General features: G+C 48.3%; 1 protein-coding gene across 1 annotated transcript; it reads right to left on the reverse strand.

Annotated features, from left to right (window-relative positions):
• Positions 1 to 2,803: 2,803 nt before the first annotated feature.
• Positions 2,804 to 12,700, reverse strand: CD244 (CD244 molecule). Its single transcript, XM_021681828.2, has 8 exons — positions 12,478 to 12,700; positions 12,119 to 12,403; positions 10,466 to 10,573; positions 9,957 to 10,024; positions 7,828 to 7,887; positions 5,859 to 5,921; positions 4,534 to 4,590; positions 2,804 to 2,884 (listed from the first exon to the last, which is right to left on the reverse strand). Exons 1-8 carry the CDS (start codon positions 12,698 to 12,700, stop codon positions 2,804 to 2,806), a joined length of 945 nt encoding a protein of 314 aa, XP_021537503.2.
• Positions 12,701 to 13,909: the final 1,209 nt, after the last annotated feature.

The following is a 13,909-nucleotide window of genomic DNA, read 5'->3' on the forward strand; positions in this document are numbered from 1 at the left end:
CTCTCTCTCTGTCAAATAAATAAATTAAATCTTATGGAAGGAAGGGAGGAAGGGAGGGGGGGAGGGAGGGGGGGGAGGAAAGAAAGAAAGAGCAAGAAAGAAAGAGAGAGAGAGAAAGAAAGAAAGAAAGAAAGAAAGAAAGAAAGAAAGAAAGAAAAAGACTAGGGGCGCCTGGGTGGCTCAGTCGGTTAAGCGACTGCCTTCGGCTCAGGTCATGATCCTGGAGTCCCTGGATCGAGTCCCGCATCGGTCTCCCTGCTCGACGAGGAGCCTGCTTCTCCCTCTAACCCTCCCCCCTCTCATGTACTCTCTCTCTCTCTCATTCTCGCTCTCTCAAATAAATAAATAAATCTTTAAAAAAAAAAAAAGAAAGAAAAGACTAGTATGTGCTAATATGGAATAAGCGCTAAGAACGGAAAGAACAAAGCCCAGGACAGTGTGTATCACATGCTACCAGTTAGATAAAGAAGAAATGTATATCTATATGCTTATAACGTTATACAAAAGTTCCAAAAGAAAATATGAAATACTTATCAGTGGCTGCCTCCAGGGAGTAAACTGGGTTGTTGTTTTTGCTGCATACTTTTTTGTACTGCAGATTTCTGTTTCTAACCATATATGTGTATCATTCTTTTGATATATTTTTAAGTGCTTAAAATGCCTCTACCATATAACCTTCCCATATTTACCCCAAAGAACTTCTCTCCTCGTTGTCCGGTCTGGATGGGAAACAACCATAGTACCTCTCCTCTCCCCACAGCTGTGGCTCAGCCCTATCTCCCTGTCTGTAAGTTGCACTACTTTGACTTATATTCGTGATACTGTAGTGTACGTTTGTGTCACATGCACCTGGAAGCCCATGTATGTCCTTTAATGTTGTGCTTCTGTTGTCATACTTTCCTGCACGTGTCCTATGGAGCCAATATGTCTTCTGTGTCCTGTAATGAGTACTCCCGGGGACCAACCAGTGCTTCATACGCAGCAGAAGCTTAACTACTGCTTCTTCACTGGGTGGTCATTGCATGGATAATCATCCTCGTAAGGCATTATTACAGAAACTCAGTGAAGACATGTAATATGATAATGCTGTACATTATTACACTCTAGAATACAGCATCCCTAAAAGCATAACTGACCAGTTCAAGATCTACACAACTCAGGATGCATGAAAGCCCGGGTCAATGGTCAGTGTCTCTGGTGTTCATCTGAACTGTTCCAACCCCCATCGTTTCCTGCTCCCTCTGCTCACCAAACTCCTGACTCTGGCACTGACCTGCCAGTACGTGCCTTGGAGCCCCCAGACTCCTTTTGTATGTTTTCCTGGTTTTTACCCTTGACACCTGCTCCAAAATGTGGTCTGTCCACACTTGTCTCCAGGAGGAAACCAGCCGGCCAGCCAAACAGCCCCCACGGGAGAGGGATCAGGCAGGGCATGAGCAAGTGCAAGCTGTGGCTATCCCCCATGAGACTGAATGGCCTGGGATTGGGGATCTGGGGATCCTGGGATCATCTGCTCCAGTGTGAACAAGGCTGGGAGACCCCGATGGCTTGCAAAGAATCCAGACCCCTCTCCAGTAGGAATTAAACAGACAGGTGTTTATTGATGGACACAAGTGCCCTTTGGCAGCTATAGAGAGGAAAAGTACAGAATATGGAAGGGACACATAAATTTAACTCAGAAAAGAAACTTAGAATGCCTCTTAATAACAGCATAGTTTTATATTAAATTCATATGTTAAATACAGAATGGGGCAACTGAAGAACCAGGCTCCATGCAATAGCCACTGTTGGGGTCTCTGAGTAGGACCTCTTCTGGTTCACACTCACCCCCTTCCTGGGCTCAGCCGGAGTCTCAACTCTGGTCCCCACAGCCTCGTGGAAGAGTCTGGCCTGACGACTGAGGGGAGCCCAGCAGAGTGTCCAGTTCCCAGCTGCACAGCCGGCTGAGCCCTTCCTCCAGCATATGCCGTGGGGAGCATTTATCAGGACTCAGAACTTAAATAGAATATGGTTTTCAATTGTGAAGAATTTGTGAAGAAGCTCAAGTAGATTTCTAATAATGTGTTTTTGTAAGTCATACATCATACTGTAGGTAAAGCTGGTCTCACTGTCCAATTATCAGGACAGCAATGGGCTCAGGGTGATTTTTCCACTCAGAGATCAGCTTGCTTTGCCCCATCTACTCTCACTCCTGCCCATTCTCCCTCATGACCTAGTGGCCAGAGGTAAAGGTTTAATATGTGGTGGGGGAGTTTTTCCTCTGTATTCGAGGAAAGCCTAGACCCATCCCCCTTGGAGGAGAGGCCAGCCGCTTACAGCTACTCAGTCCTTCCTCACAGAGGGGACGCTGTTTCTCTTCCTCTGAGTCGCCATTATCTTTCCTCCCTCTTTGGAAGATGGGCCTGGGCAAGGGGAGGGTCTAGAAATGTGGTCATTCCAGATTAGAGAGGAGGAAAGATGAGTAACACATTAGAAAACCAGGGGAAGGGATCCTGATGCTAATAATAACAGCACCCTGCATTTGCATAGCACTTGATAAATTTGCTGTGTGGCTCTGGACTTGCTTTGCAGTCTTTTATGAACTACCCAACCTGTCTACCCATTCTCATCCAGTCTGTAAGTTGAGAGATATTATTTAACAGTCTTGCTCTTATTAGCAATCATTTTCAAAATAAGACATAGACTATAAACGAAGTCCCATGTCCTCTCTAGACTGTGCACCATTCTGTAGACTCAGGTGGTGTCATCTATGGAGCTGATTCCCAAAGCAATGCTGGGATATAAGAGAGAACAGCTGCAGCAGCTAGGAATATACGCAGAAGTTCTCCAGCTCCCTGTGGCTCAGTCGCGCAGGGTTCTGGGCTTTGAGTTGTCTCTTTCCAACCTGCGGGAGAAAAGAAGAACCTCAGACCCTCTCCCACTAGGAGATCCTCATAGCAACCTTGAGACATACAAATTATTACCCCCATTTTACAGATTAAGAAAATGAACCTTGAAGTGAAATAACTCAGGGCCAACAACTAGTATGAAGTAAAGGAGGAGCTTGAAGCCAATTCTTCTGGCTCCAATTCCAGTGTTTTTTTAACATGACCTAGATTGCTTTGGCCCACACAGTGTCCTCTACAACCCTGGGCTGTCCAGTTGGCTTTGATGTGGGACTACAGCTGAAGTACCAGGAATCCCAGTGGGCACCCATCCACCTTCTCCCTTGTGACCACCAGCAGCGTCTTTATTGGACCACAGGTGGAAGCTAGTGGGTGGGAGTGCCCTCCGTGCCTTAATTTCTCTGGGTATAAATGGGAAGTATAATTATACCTATCTCATGGCATTCTATGAGGATTAAATGAGATAATTCACATGAAGCCACTAGCAGGCTACCAAATACATAATACATCCCCAATAACTTTTGAGTCCCTATTTTTCATTCCCTAAATGGCCTGATGGGACTCAATTCAGCCACCAGGCTCAATGGTCACTTTACAGTGTCCATTCCAGCAGCAGCTTAAGATTACCTATGCCCCAGAATGGTTCCCAATTACTTGCTAACTTTAGAAAATCATTTAGATTTATTTATCCTCCCTTCTCTGCGCCCTCACCCCCCACACCCTTGGAAAAGAGAGATGTCCAGTGTAAAGCCCATAGCTGGGGAACTAGCTGGAGGACAGCCCTAGTTTAAAACTCAAGCTCCCCAATAAGAGTCCAACCCTAACACATGCTATGACCTTGAATTAGACCCTTGCTTTCCTTGAACCTCAGTTTCTTCGTCTCTAAAACGAAAATGTGGGTAAGAAGATCCCTCGGGGGCACCTGGGTGACTCAGTCGGTTAAGTGTCTGCCTTGGGCTCAGGTCATGAACTCAGGATCCTGGGATCGAGCCTGATGTTGGGCTCCCTGCTCAGCGGGAGGTCTGCTTCTCCCTCTGCCCCTCCCCCTGATTGTGTGCTCTCTCTCTCTCTCTCTCAAATAAATAAAATCTTTTATTTTTATTTTTTTTAAGATTTTATTTATTTATTTGAGAGAGAGAGAATGAGAGAGAACACATGAGAGGGGATAGGGTCAGAGGGCAAAGCAGATTCCCTGCCGAGCAGGGTGCCCGATGCGGGACTCGATCCCGGGACTCCAGGATCATGACCTGAGCCGAAGGCAGTCGCTTAACCAACTGAGCCACCCAGGCGCCCTAAATAAAATCTTTAAAAAAAAAAAGAAAAGAAGGACGCCTGGGTGGCTCAGTCGGTTAAGCGACTGCCTTCGGTTCAGGTCGTGATCCTGGAGTCCCAGGATCGAGTCCCGCATCGGGCTCTCTGCTCGGCAGGGAGTCTGCTTCTCCCTCTGACCCTCCTCCCTCTCATGCTCTCTGTCTCTCATTCTCTCTCTCTCAAATAAATAAAATCTTTAAAAAAAAAAAAAAAAGAAAAGAAGATCCCTAAAATCTCTACAACTCTGAGACTCTATGCATGGCTTTTTCATGAGTGTTCAATTTCAAGGCTTTTCTATGGGCACTGAACCCATTCAGAAGGAGCTCCAGAATCTTACCTCTTCGTAGATGGTATAACTGGAGGAAGAACTCTGGTTCTTCTTCTTCGATTCAGACTGGAAATTCAGAGGGTTAAGAGTGCTTAACTTCAAGTCAGGAAATGTCCCACTCTTCACTGATATGAGAGGCCCCCAAAGAGACTCAGGGCCCAAAAAAATCCCTGAACCCACAGCCAGGGGTGAATAGAATCTCCTACCCCAAGAGTAAGTAATAGGGTTTATAGTTTCCGGAGAAGGCACAATACATACTTGTGTATGACATGACATTTCTGAACCCAAGTCAGAGGTTGGTATCCCACACCACACCCACATACCTCTCAGATCCACACATACACACATTCCCAGCACACACACACACACACACACACCCCTAGTGTAAGCACTCTGGCACACACATCCCCTGACCCTGGCGAAACCCTAGAAACACTGGAATTCAGAGGCACTCTCAGTGGTAGGTAGAGTCTCCTTAGTAACAACAAGCATGTGACCATGGTGCCTGTGACCATCCATATGGCCATGCATTGCAGCATATAACTTAAATATAAATATCTCTCATGGTGGAATCTTAAGAGATTGAACGACATATTGGAAGGAGCGTGAATAAAAAGTCTGAAAATCCGTAACCTCTCCCCCATTTGATCTTGACCTGCACGTACTCAACACTTCCACAGTTCGGCATATTCCCAACTTCCCATGCTACCACGTTAAGTTTATGTCTTCGTACTGTGACTCCAGCCTTGGAAATACCATTTTTCCAACCCCTCTCCCAGCCAAGGTGAAAAAATGACCATGGGCACCAGGTCCACAAAAGAGCTGTGAGCTTAGCTTGGAGTAGGATTTGAGGGGACTGTGATGGGTTGCCTCAGCCCAGAGGCCCCCACCAGCAGATGACCGGCCAGAACCTATATTTAGTTTCCTGAAAGTCAACATTGTGTCTCTCTAGGTCTGGGCAACTCCTCTGGCTCTGGGCTATATTCCCCCACTTTGGAAACCCCTCTAGTATCTCTCGTCATAGCCTCAGCTGGCCTCCTAAAGAGGGCGTGGTCTCTCTACAAAGCACCACCTTTCTGTCTCTGATTGTCCTTGTCCCATAGAAACTCCTAGAGGCTCCTTTAATCCACTGTTCTCTTAGTCTCAGGGCTGTTCTTTTTCTCCAGACAGAACCAGAAAGGCACTTCTAGTTGGCCCATTAACATTTAAATACAGCCATTTAACCCAAGCTGCTCAGATACACACAATGGAAGTGCACACACCCTGTGCAAACTCATGTGCGCATGCAAAATCCACATCTGCATCCACAGCACCCCCTGGAGGAGGAGACTCACCTTCCATGAAGGCTGTACCAATGCATATAATGTATTTGTTTCTCGTGATGTAGGAGCAGAAGACTAATGAGAAAAGAAATAAAGTTATTTCAGAAGCATAGATCCAACAGAATCCTAGGGAGGGAGGTCATCTCTTCCACCCCTCCCCCCAACCCTGCCCAGACAGAAGCCCTAAGCATTAGTGAAAGGAACCCTGGACTCAGGTCAGACAACCTGAATGCTCGTCCCCCTCTGTCAGTGAAGATAGCATTATTCTGTACATGTATTCTCTGCAACCCTTATAATACACCTACATGAGAGGAATGATCATCATTTGCCCCATTCTACAGATGAGGTTCCAAAAGGGTAAATAGCCCAAGTCAGACAGTATATTCACAGTAGAAGCGGAATTTAAACCCCAGACTCGCCAGAGGTCTTTTCTCAACACCTCAGTGCCTCCCGTTGGCAACATGACTGCCTTCTCTGCACCTGAACTAAGTGTTCTCAAAGGCAGGTAGCCATCCTTCTTCTAAGAATCTTAGCTCCAGAGGAGGAGGCTCTTCACTCAACATCTCAGTCTGAGATGAGCTCCTTCTTGCATTTATTCAGATTCCTCATGTGGGAATCCAATGTGGCTAAAGCCAGAAAACTAGCAGGTAACAGTCACTCCTACATCTCTCTTTAAGGCTCTTGGACTTTGACCCACTATCAGTGAATCATATTATCTTGTGGGGAACAGGAGGAGACAACCCCAACTTGGGAATTCCAGAGTGGCTGTGAGGGTTGAGCACCTCCCTCCCTCCCTCTCCCCCTTCTGCCTCAACTCCTCTCTTCTTTCATTGTCCTCCCTTCCCCTCTGTCCCTCACTTTCTCCTCTTCCGCCTTCTCTTGATCTTTCTCTGAAGCCTATCACCATTCCTCTGCCCGGCAGCTTAGCCACCAAATTGAAGAGGTTACTGCTTCAGGACTTAAGTCTTTAAAAAAGAAAAAAAGAAGAAAAAATTGTCATATTTATCAGAAATTTTTCATCACTGGCCACCAAGAGGCAGTGTTTCCCTTGAGACAGATGCCCCAGCCTGGGTTATCGATAATGTCATTTTAGCTGTCAAAATTAGAGGATGCTTTTCCAGTTTATGGTAAATTTCTATAATCCCAGAACGTTAAAATCAGGGAGGGGGCAGATGGAGTGGAGGCTCAGAAGCCCTTTAGCTCAGCTCTGCGGCCTAGAGCATATTAGTTAACCTGCGTCTGTCTCCTCATCTGCGAAATGGAGGTTGTATTAGACCCACTTCATGACGCTGTTTCGTGAGATTCATTAAGAAAATAGACATAGTAAGTACTTAATAAACGTTATTGTTGGGCGCCTGGGTGGCTCAGTCAGTTAAGCATCTGCCTTCAGCTCAGGTCATGATCCTGGGGTCCTGGGATCCAGCCCCATGTCAGGCTCCCTGCTCAGTGGAGAGTCTGCTTCTCCCTCTCCCTCTGCCCCTCTCCCCTGCTTGTTCTCTCTCTATATATATCAAGTAAGTAAACTTTAAAAAATTGTTACTGTTAAAGCATTGTAAGATAAAAGAGAACAACCCAGATACATCCTTTCCTGAAAACAGATATAATAAGGAGCCGAGATTAAAACAAAACAAAACAAACAAACTATAAGGGCCCCAAGTGTTGGAAGTAGCAGGGAGAGAAAACAGAAGCTGAGTCCCCTGATGAGTTTCCTCCTCCTACCGGCTCTCTGCGCCACACCTGCTGCCAGGTATATGGAGGGAAAAAGAAGACCTACATCAGACTTTCCAGCTCTGTTCAGCTCTGCCAAGACACTCCAGAGCCACACAGATCTTTTCAAACAATTTAATGCAGCTGAGGCCACGGTTTTAGATTCTAGGAGCACCAAGCCCTTATTCTGCCATTCAAGAACTATGAGCTTCTGGAAGGCATTAGGAAGCCCCATAGATAGGCCTGGAACAGATTCGAGAAACCAGCGTAGTACCTGGGACTGGATCATGGAGTAGATGGTGCTTCCTTCTCCGGGAGGATTCTGCCTCTGCTCCTGCACAAGAAAGAGTAAAGGGGCACGTGGTCAGATGGCTGTGTCTGTCCAGATTGGGACTGGGTGGGGAGAGACACAGCAAACAGGAGGGGCTTCCAGAAGCTGGCGAAGGAGGTGGTCATTCGTCACCCCAGGATGGGGAGCCGCAGTAGAAAGAGCGACTCACACGGGAGGACTTAGTGTCACGTGCAAGAGACCACCCACGTGTGAAGGGATTGCACCGAGTGACCCTGCCCAAGGGGGCTCCGATCACTGGTTTTACTTTGGTAACTTAGAAACTTGCCTTTGCGGACTTCTCAGCCAAATTTGCCACATGACCACTAATAATGGGCTGAGCCCTGAGTGGGGCTGTGATCTGAGCCTTGAAATTCAGAGGCTTTCACTGTTTTAAAGCTCCCTCTCTAGATCAAGACTTCGTGGCCAGTTTGCCCTTGGCTTCAAGCCAGTCCCCAGGCAGCTACAGAGCTGGGGCAAGCCTTGGACCCGAGGCCAGAGGCAGAGAGGCCATACCCTTCCTGTTCCCTTCCTGCCCACAGCAGACTGGGTTGGAGGTGTTTTACCCCTGAGCTCATATTGCCAGGCTGGGCTCTGATGGGGAGCAAGAAGAGGCCAGCAGGGTTCATTAGATAAGGAAGGAGCTCAAAGGAGCAGAAAAACACTCACTATCTTTGGAGGCTAGAGAGTCACGGGCATCTGGCAAGAAACAGAAGTTTCCTGCTTTTCTTTTTTGCCCAGACCTGAGTGAAGTGTCTCCAGAAAGGTCAGAACTGGGCCCCAGAGTAAGAACACATGAACTTGAGATTTAGGCCTTCAGACGGAACCCTGGAGCTAGCAGGGAGAAGCCAGCAATGGATGAGGCCACGGAGGGAGGAGCTCCTGAGTCAGAGGCAGAGAAACAGGCCTGAATCCCCCCCACTTATACTCTGACTAGTTATTTTCCACTATCCTCCTGCATTTACCTAACCTAAAGCAATCTTCATTCTGTGGGAGGAAAGGCCATTTGTCGCGAGCATTTGGGCTTCTAGCTGTAGGTAGACGCACTTGCTCTCAGGAATTTGTCCCAGGAGCTGTTTCACATCCCGATATTCCACTAATGGGGCAAGGAAACAGGCCGGGGAAGCTGCCCCGATTCCTGGTTCCCACTGAGCCCAGACCCGAGGGAAGAGGCTTTCCTGTTCTACAAGGCCTCACAGGTGTGATAAAGCGGGAGAGCCCACCGCGCGACTGCCCGCCTCACCTCCTCAGGTGGAGCACCAGGAATGCCGGTGGGAAGAGGGCCCTTCCCACCCCTCCTGGCCTCCGCAGTTAGGCACTGCCTTTCCCCTAGGCCTGTCTCCACTTCCTGCCCTGCTGGGGTGGGGGGGACCAGAGCCATGGGGGGCGCCCTGCAGCGGCTCTGCAGGGCCCTCCCCGGCTACAGCCCTGCATGCCAGGCTGAGGCGGCCACTCCCCGCAGACGACGGCGGGAGAGGTTGTCAGCGGATTCTCGGAGGAAGCCGCTCTGGCTCCTTGATTCTGAGCTAACCCGGTTTCTCTCTCTAGCACCTCGGCCGGACTCAGGCCTCCCCGCAGAAAGCTGGGAGCGCAGACCACTGAGCTAGCGACGACACTGGATGCTTTGGCTGGTCAGGCTGGCATCCTCCGCAGCCAGGGCAACAATCAAGGGACCCACAGACGTAAACCTGGACGTGCAGGGGCTGCAGACAAAAGGTTTTTGTGGCCAGACACAAAAGACAAGAACGCTGGATTCTTCTTGGGGCTTCGTGCTGCTGGGAAGCTGGGGCAGAAACAGGGCCACTAGGGTGCCGTCTGGGGAGAGAAGAGCCACGTTCTGCCCGCTACTGTGGCTGTGCCGGGCTCCATGCTTCTCAGCAGGTTCTCCCTCGTGTCCTGCTTTTCCTCCACAGCCGGAGCTAGGAGGCTGGTGGGGAAGACAGACGGGAGGGCTGAGGATCACTTTGAGAGGACGCTTGTGTGGTACCCTTTGTCTCCCTGCTCCCAATGGCTATCCTCCCCAGAAGCTTCTTCCAGGCTAGTGGAGAGAGACCCCAGCCCCTCGTGTACCGTACTTGATTACTTCTGTTTTGCATGGTGTTGACGTCTTCGTAAACTGTCAGAGTTCCCCCTCGGCTGGTCTCTGAGGGAGAAAAGCAGCAAAGACAGAGCTGCAGAGACCTCCAGAGAGTATCCTGTCCAGGCTTCTGCTTCTCACAGTTCCACCTCCACCCCAGACGGCCAAGCCCTTGAGAAGGGTTCTAGGAAGGAGGCAGATTAGTGCTCTCCCCAGGATGCCCACAGACCACAGCAGCAGCAACCACCCGACACAGCTACTCCATCGGGCCGGGCTGTCCCCCAACAAACCAGCCACCGGCAGGCAAATCTGCACATTGGGCTGTAAACATGCCGAGGACCCCCAGAAGGTATGACCTGGGAGAAAGGGCCCAGCAGCTTTCCCTCCCCCAAACATGCACACACACATGTCCCAAGCTCCAGAGGAAAAGCAGGTGCTGTACTCCCAGGCGCATGCCGCTGGGGATGTCAGGTCGGACAACAGCACCTCCTGGGGACCCTCACTCACCTGACTGCTTCCTCTTCCTCCTCCACACAGAGAAGCAGGTGAGGGCACCCAGGAACAGCGTGATTAGAAAAATCACGATGATCATCAGAAAGTTCACAGAGGTGTATTCTAGGGACATGGAAAGCACGAGGCCTGAGCTTTCAGCCTCTCTCCCCTCCCTTCCCACCTGTCTGCTGCAGGACTTGTTTCAAACCCGCACTCCTCCCTCATGTCCCACTGATTGCACCATCAAGGCTGTCTCCCTGCAGTTGGGTGACTTGCCCAAATGAGGCTAAGAGCATGGGTACCAATATCTGACCGGCCTGGCTCTGTGCCCTTGGGCAACTTCCTTAACCTCTCTGAGCTTCCGTTTTCTCATGTATAAAAGGAAATGATGTTATCTACATAAGGGAGTGGAGCATATGATCTAATACATGTAAAGCATCCGGCACAGCAAATGTGACATCTACCCATTGTTTTGTTAACTCAGCAAAACATATCGCACCCACTCCGTGCCAGGCAGCCCTCCCCTCCCCCTCCCTTCCAGTCCTGCCCCCACTGATCTTCCTCATTGGAACGTCTACATTTACCGTCTGTGTCACACAGGTGGCCTGATGTGCGAGCCCACCAACAAGGGGGGCAGGGAAAGGAATTACCTGTTCCAGATGTTAGCTGGTGAGTCTCTTCACAAACATCACCTCATGTAATCCCACCAGCAATCCTGGGAGTTACCTATTATCATCCCCATTTTACCCAAGAGAAAAACTGAGGCTCAGAGAGGGTAAGGAATCTGCCTGAGATCACAGAGCTAGTGAATAATGAAACCACAGCTGACATGACTCAAAAGCCAGTGTCCTTGTCACTCCAAATCGCTTCAGCTTGCTGGTTTCTTTTTTGCCTAGTTTTGTTGCCCCTATTTGGCCGTAAGTTCCTTAAGGATAGGGACAGCAAGTAGGTTTTTCCCTGTGATGCCCATGCTGATGACACATTAAGTCTTTATTTATCCGATAAAAATTGGTGCAAACTTAACTCAAGATAACTCTTAGGATGACTGGGGAGGGTATGTGCTATGGTGAGCACTGTGAATTGTGTAAGACTGATGAATCACAGACCTGTACCTCTGAAACAAATAATACATTATATATTAATAAATAAAGATAGATGATAGATTAGATAGATAGATAGATAGATAACTCTTAGCATGAGCATAAGCAATAAACCAAGAAACTCTTCCAGGAACCCCTGTGATCATCCTTCCATGACCTAGGGCACTGTTGTACACCATAGTTACCTCCTGGGGAACTACATGGCTTGTGGGAGTTATCCTTCCTTGGGAGGAGGAAGCAAGTCTCCATCAGTCTCTCAGAGGAAGGAAGTGAAGATCAGCAGCCGTGGCAGGGCTTTGACCCACCAAACAGCTAAACATTCCCTACATGAAAGAAAAACTTTCATCTCCTAGGAGATTCTTGATGGGGATAAAATTCTTCCCAGACTAAGATAGGCCTGGGCTTATGGGAACTGTGTGCCAGAGACCAGGACCACCCCAGGGAGGGGCACCAAGGCACTTGAGGTGAGGAGGCAGCCAAGGGATCTTATACCCCAGTATCTCTGGCATGAGACTGATTATGGGGTCCAACACTTTCAGCCCCTATTAGTCCAAAGTGCTCCACTTACGCCTGTCAACACTCCGACAGCTCTGGGTGAAGGTGTGGTTTACCCAGCTGACTGGGTTGCTGACATTGCAGGTATATATGTCCAAGTCATTGACATCAATCTGTTCCTCCAGTTTGCTGAGATTGCTTGGTGTCTGGATCAGCTTGCTCCCTCTATACCAAACATAGCTCACATTACCACCTCTGGAGACCGAGCAGGACAGAGACACTTGGCATTTCCCTCTGTCCAGGACCTTCCTCTCCTCCACTACTTCAAGTGTTCCTACATGATCTGGAAGCAGAGATTCTGATCAGAAAGGCACTGGAAATAAAAGCCCTGCAGGAGTCAGAGAGGCAGGCTGAGCTGTCCTAGGGACTCACCAAATACAGAAACCTGGAACTGGTGATTCTTAACTCTCCCACAGTCATCAGTCACCTCCAGGAGGTAGAGGCCACTGTCATTCTGCTGAGCTGTTTTGATGAGAAGAGTTAAATTCCTTTTTATAAAATTAAATGTCTGTTTGAGATGATTCGCAGTCCAAATTTCAGACCCATTCTTCCAAATCAGTATCACGGAAAATCCTGAACTTGAGTGCCTCTGCATCTTCCATTGAGCAGAGTTTATTTGCTTTGTCTGTGTCCTGGGGGGCAGTAACGAGAGTTGATTTCCTGAGAGTCCAACCACATGTTCAGCAGAATCTAGGGATTCCAGAAAAGAGAACCCAGGTTGGAGGCGGCAGGAAGGGTGCCAGCCCTGAGCATTGCAGGCAGTTGGATGTGCCTTCCCTTGAGCTAAGAGGAAGGAGGCATGTGTGAGGAGACCAGAGCCTAAGAGAACCTGGAAGTGTACTTCCCTTTGGTCTCCCCCCTCCCCAAGCTCCATGCCCCTCCTCTGAAGGAGCCCACCAACCAATAATGATAACTAAAATCTCTTGACTTCTTTCTATGGGGCAGCAGGTTTTAAACACTTCATATAAAGTTTATAAAACACTTTATATAAAGTTCATAAAACACTTTTATATAAAGTTATATAAAAACATTTTAACCATGTTTAACTATATGTCTTAACAATTACCTTATGAGAGTTTTATCCCTATTTTACAGGTGAAAAAACTGACTGGAAAGAACTGAAAAGTAACTAGCCCAAGTTACACAGCAAGAAAGATGAGCTTGAAATCCAGTCAGTTTGGCTGTAGAGGATGAGTTCTTAACTACAATGTTATAAACACTGTATCTGACGTGACTCCCTCCACACAGGGCTGAGGCAACCACCAGTGGCCAGTGGTGACTGCTGGAAATTCTGTATGGCCAGACCCAGTAAGATGAACCCTCCAAGCTCCCTTCATAGCTCCCTCCCCTGTCCTCCCATAGAGCTAGATTCATAATCCTCTCTTGAAGCACTTAACACATCAAACGGGGGTCATTTCTCATTAATGATTGCCAAATTTTTAGTCACTAAGAAGTCTCCACAGCCATTGCTCCCTTAAGAATAATTAGAGAAAAATAAAACTACACGACCTTGATACATCCCCACATTTGTCCTCTCTAGAGATCAAGATGTGTGCTAATTAGGGCGCCTGGGTGGCTCAGTTGGTTGGGCGACTGCCTTCGGCTCAGGTCATGATCCTGGAGTCCCTGGATCGAGTCCCACATCGGGCTCCCTGCTGAGCAGGGAGTCTGTTTCTCCCTCTGACCCTCCCCCCTCTCATGTGCTCTCTCTCAAATAAATAAATAAAATCTTTAAAAAAAAAAAAAGATGTGTGCTAATTAAAATGAGGGTATGACATAGAGCTGCTAGTTTTTGCCTCCCCTA

This window comes from Neomonachus schauinslandi, chromosome 6 (assembly GCF_002201575.2).
Source record: "Neomonachus schauinslandi chromosome 6, ASM220157v2, whole genome shotgun sequence".
Taxonomy (NCBI): Eukaryota; Metazoa; Chordata; class Mammalia; order Carnivora; family Phocidae; genus Neomonachus; species Neomonachus schauinslandi.